At 32.3% G+C, this 6,000-nt stretch overlaps 1 protein-coding gene across 1 annotated transcript; it reads right to left on the reverse strand.

The window, feature by feature from the left end:
- Window positions 1–287: 287 nt before the first annotated feature.
- On the reverse strand, window positions 288–1,280 carry LOC306854860 (transcription factor HES-5-like). The gene is made up of 2 exons (XM_079393129.1): window positions 1,182–1,280; window positions 288–1,075 (listed from the first exon to the last, which is right to left on the reverse strand). The coding sequence occupies exons 1-2, from the start codon at window positions 1,236–1,238 to the stop codon at window positions 671–673; spliced, it is 462 nt and encodes a 153-aa protein (XP_079249255.1). The 5' UTR covers window positions 1,239–1,280; the 3' UTR covers window positions 288–670.
- Between the last annotated feature and the right edge of the window lie 4,720 nt (window positions 1,281–6,000).

The raw sequence follows: 6,000 nt of genomic DNA on the forward strand, positions 1-6,000 counted from the left end.
ACCCATGATATGCAATGATTTGCATATTAACTATTTTAAACGTTACTAAAACATGTTCAGGAATTTGCAAACTTAACTGAACATATAAGTGATACTAACTATTCATCATTTATTCAGCTGTGTGCAACTATATCCAAATATTTGCATACCATTTGCTTTGTACTGAACAGAACTGTATGCTATGTTTTTAGCGTTCAGTCAGTGTTTATGTGGTGACTCCATTGCTATTTATTAAGTAAATTATATAGAGTATACATAAATGAAAGAATGATTTCAAATGATTTTTTAATAATTAATTGCTTTTATTAAATGCAATGTCAGACACACAGTGTCCACAATGTTTCAGCGCACCAGAATGCCATCATAAGAACAAATATTGTTTTTCTTTAGCCTTTACAAAAGGCTATATCAAATGAACGTCCATCAGGACCTTACAAAGAGCTCAGATTCTGAGCAATATCACTGTTTGCAAGCCAAACAACATTAGAATTGGGGAAAAAGCCTTTAGACCAAAACAAGGCAAATGTGTTACAAATCTTATCAATAATAAAACAATTGAAACTTCAATATGAAGCAGTTGAAATGAACATAGAAATGGAAATGTGTATCTCCTACAACATAAGAGATGGTAAAACCACCATCTAGTTTTTCTGTGGAAGTCTTTCATCGTCTACCAGGGTCTCCAGAGAGGTCTGTGAGCACATGGTTCCTGCTTCACCTTGGTGGGCTGATAGGAAGCTGGAGACACGTGAGTGAGGTCTTTAGATGTTATCTGGGCTTCTTGGCAGCGGTTCAGATGCTGACATACAGCGTCTACCTTGGCGTTTCCAGATAAGAAGCTCATGGTCTCCCTCCAACACTGGGAATAGCCGTCAAAGTGGGCTTTCTGTGGAGCTGAGGTCTTGGGCTGCAGCTGCTGTTTCAGAAAAACTACCGTCATCTCCAGGATGTCGGCTTTCTCCAGCTTGGTGTTTGGATCCTGCTGGTGGAATTCCTTCTCCAGCATGGATTTGAGCTGCTCGATGCAGTTGTTGATGCGATCTCGGCGCATCTTTTCCACCACTGGTTTTCTCAACTGTTGAGGAAGGAGACATTCGGTTAGATGTTTGCTTCAAAATTCATAGCAGAACAAAAGAGAGATGTTGAGAAACAACTGCATTTCAAGTGTCAAAAATACTTACTTTATGCTTTTCCTTGTTGGAAAGTTTAGAGTAGTCAGTCATGTAGGCTGGAGCCATTCTTTCAGATGGAGAGAAGTTTCTCTGAGGAGAGCGAGTCTGTTGTGTTGGGAATGAGGGTCGTGCTCCTCTATTTATAGGAGCTCATTAGCATTACAAAGCCATGAGTCCCAGTCAGGATTAGCTTTCCCACACTCAGAGGCCAGTCCTCTACAATAGAAGAGGCATCAATTATTTCATGGTTAACTGGCCTCAGGGCTTGCACGGAGAGAATGGTCGTCCACACACCCAACGTAACACAGGCAGGTTGCGGTACTTTTATTACCTGGGAACATCAGCACTCTCTGATAAGGCTTCTGCAGATGAAGACTGTAGACATATGATTTCCCAAGGGATAAAAAGGATATATAGATTAGATGTCGCACACCTTATCAGTCAGAGACACAGATCTTGAACAATAGCTGGATGGAAGAAAAAAAAAAAAGTTTTTGCAGAAATGCTAATGGGTAAATTAGATGTAATAGTAAAATTAGCAAATATATATATATATATATAAGGATAAAATATTTAATTGTATTTTAATATTATATACATGCATATTTGTTTACATATGCACAATTTTATAATAAAAAAAGGGAAAAGGATTTATTGTGAATGTGAACTGTAAAATTTATAATGGCTCTATTTATAATTATTGTAACGTAAAATAAATAATAAATATAATACAGTACAAAATACAATAAAAAAAATATATAAAAATTCATAGATCCTGTACAACAGGTGGCTGGAAGTTTTTTTTTTTTTTTTAATCCTTAAAAAAAATAAAGTTGTAAATAAAACTTAAAAATAAAAAGATTATTGGGGGATGTTTTACAAGAAAATTCTATTTGAGCTTTTTTTACTTGATTTCTTATTTAATTCATTCTGTACTTAAGGTTTATTTGCAATTATTTATGCAATATAATAGACATTTGAGTAAAAATTGTAAATACTGCGTTTTTTTCAGTGTAGGAATTTATACATTAATTTTTATAAATATAAATAATTTAGAGTACATTAAAAATATATATTTTATATATTTCCCATATTATTTGTGATGGCTCTAATTAAACTTCAAAAGTGTTTCTTCACTCTTCACATGCACTGACCGGAATGCATTCACTGTGAATGTCAATTAAGCGCAATTATCCCGTACCCTCAAGGATGGCACACTTCTATTGTTCTGGGCCCCCCTCCCGCTCTGAGAGAGTTTTGGGTAATAAATGGACAGATAGTGTGGGAAACCCAGGCTGGATCCTGCTCACACGTTCTTGAGTCAATAGATCGAGCCCCTCCTCTGTCCCTCCACAAACAGCCTTTGAACCTGCTGCTCAGATCAGACGCGTGTGTGTTCTCACCGCTCGCTCACATCACCTGCTCCTCTGCCTCAAATCTACTCCACCCCCCCGCACACGTCTCCATCAGCTCACGAGCATGTGCTGCAACATCTGCAGCAGAGGCACAACCCTGACATTGACCCTTTCAATTTGGAAAACTCTCATAAGACACAGCTATATTTATATAGCTTCAAATCAGAATAATTTGTGTCTTACTACTATATACAATTGTATAAAAAATATTCAAATAATTCCTTGCTTTTTGAAATATTTTTTTTTACAAATGACACAATATTATACGTATTATACTGTACGTCAATAAAAAAACAATAATAACATTTAATTTAAAAAAGTGAAATTAAATAAAATGTAAAAATTCTTGCTTTTATGAAAATGAATGCATGAAAGATAATATATTAATAAAATAAATACATAATAAAAATGACATTTTCATAATAATTACTGTAAAAAAAAGATAAATTAATAAAATACAATGATAGAACTGAATACAAATATGACAAAATAAAATGTAAAAATCCTTGTCTTTTGGAAAATGATTGCTCTTTATATTTATTGTAAAGTAAAAGACAAATTTTCAACAAATATAATTACTGTAATATAATACAATGATAAAACAGAAAGATTTTGAAAATAAATTAAATGTAAAAAAACAAAATCTTATTGAAAATGATTGTTCTATTTTTATAAATATTGCTGAAATAAATCACATACCACAGGTACTGCTGAGTTATTGCATATTATCCTTAACGTTACGCTTGAATATAACTTTATTTTAACTTCGTTATTTCACATATTCCGTACTGCTTCTAATAAACCAATTAATATTTTCTCTATACTCAGATCTGCTACCCAATGCCAGATGTTTTTTGGAGGGAGACCTGCTCTCTTTTCTTAAGTTTCTTTCTTCCTTCTTTAAGACTCTTGTTTCCAAACAGTGACTCATTCTGACAGATGATACTGATAGTTTAATGACTAGGCTGCATTCCACCATAGTGCTTCTCATCCTTCAGAGGAATAAAGGCTCTCTCTCTCTGTGTGTGTGGTGTTGTGGCAGTGTGTCCAGCTGCAGGTCGCTCCAGTGAGGAATGTGTGAGAGCTCTGGTCTGTGTCTGCTTCCCACACTTCGGCCCATTGAGAGCCGCCCCACCCTGCTGCTGCTGATCCAGCGTGCCTCATTATTCTCGCTCTCAATAGACCATCTGGTCCTCTGCTTGTGGACACAAAGCTTCCCGCTCTCTCATACGCACCTCAAAGCTGCAGGTACGCTTCCACTCCTGAGGAGAGATTGATGTGCACACAATCCCACCAACACAAACAAACATGAGGCATGTGTGCAAAACATGTTTCTGCATGCCACAGTATATTTATACAAACACACATTCACTGTAAACCTCACATACACAACAGGCTGCAAACATCTGTCTGTCTGTCTGTCTGTCTGTCTATCAATCAATCATTTAATAATATATAGTTAACCATAATTATAATTAATGTACATATTTAATCATTTTTAAACGAACAATTAATTAAAAATGTGTTTATAATAGTTTTTATAAATTGGATATTTTTCAAACAAATATTTATATATTTTCATAAGATAAACATATTTAAATTAATTATTTTAATGCATATGATATTCTTAATAATTTGAGTTTTTAATAAATTGTTAAAAAATAAAATAACAATTTTGTTTATTGAATATAAAACTGTTTCAATACATATATTTGATTAAATATTATTATAATTTTTTTATTCATTTAAATAAAAAAGTTCATTTTATAAAAAAATATACATATATACATATGCATGTTTGTAACTGTTCAAACTAATATTTTAATATACATGATTTTTTACATTTTAAGTTTTTAATAAATTTAACATTTAATAAACGTTCAAACAATGGTAATATATTTACTGATTAAATCTCTTTAAAAATATTTAAATTAATTATGTTTAATAAATATACATGCTTGTAATAGTTTTTAATACTGAACATTTTTAAATTGGAAATATTGATATTTTCATGTATTAAAAATTGTTTAAATTAATTAAATGTTTAAATTAATTATTTTTAATACATATACTTTGTAATAGTTTTTAACATACTAAATATTTTCATGTATTAAAACTGTTCAAATTAATTATTCTAATATGTTTTAATAACTTCTAATAAATTAAAGTGCCCCTATTATGGGTTATGAAAGGTTCATATTTTGGTTTTGGAGTCCCCAGTAACAGGTTGACATGCATGCAAGGCCAAAAAAACTTTCATTTTCTTATAATATGCATTTATTTTTACCTTATTTGCTCAACGACTCCCAAACGATTCGCTCATCGATTCATTTTTCCAAACTCCTCCTTTGCGTGACGCCGTATTACTCTCATTTTTAAGAATTTTACTAAATATAAAAAAGCAGTAACCAGTAATATTGACTTCTCCATTGTTGTAGGCCAAGGCTGTCCAAACTCGGTCCTGGAGGGCCGGTGTCCTGCAGAGTTTAGCTCCAACTTGCCTCAACACCTGCATGGGAGTTTCTAGTATGCCTAGAAGGAAACTACAATAATCCACCATATATATATATATATATAGGGTGGATTAGGGTAATGTGGGACACTTTTTGAAATTCTGACTTGTGCATCATATTTCTATATGAAGCCAAAACAATATATCAAAATGTTATATCATTATGGAATCCACAAGATGTTCTCTATCTAAATCAGAAGACATTTTTCAGATAATGTAATTAAAGGGGAAATGGCACATATATTAGTGCTCCTTGTGCCAAATAATTTTCTAATGTGGGACAGCTCATGCACAAATGTGGGACACTATAAATAGTCACATTTTTACAAAATAAACTTTACACTCATGGTTAAATTTGCATGCCCATGTCTGCTTAATTAATTTAGTAGGCCTACAGTGTGTTTGCGGTCTTCATAAGTCTAAAAAACTAGTAACCGTTCATTTATGGAATGTTAAAGACAATTATATAACAGAAATATTATATTATTTAAAATAACTTATTTTAAAAATGTCAGATTACTGGCAGCAACACTAATAATAACCATGTAATGAAGTCAAAAATGTAAAATTTTACTTAATAAAGATAGCTAAATAATTTCATAATTTAAAAAAAATGAAACAGTTGGAACATGGAATGCCTTTAAAACTGTTATTAAACTTCTATAAACTTCTAATATTAAACTTATTTTTTCAAAAGCTTGTGTTAAGCAAACTGTAATAATGGTAAAAACACTTCATAACAGAAATAAGCAGTCCTGGCCAGTCATGGACTCATCACGGGCCAGGATCACATTGTCCTCTAGTCTCTAAATTTTGAATCTGGATCTTAAAACAAATAATATTGCTGCATTATAAGCTCAAAAATTAGCAAAAATACATGTATGATATTTAACTTTGTAAA

This window comes from Barbus barbus, assembly GCF_936440315.1.
Source record: "Barbus barbus genome assembly, chromosome: 35".
Lineage (NCBI taxonomy): Eukaryota > Metazoa > Chordata > Actinopteri > Cypriniformes > Cyprinidae > Barbus > Barbus barbus.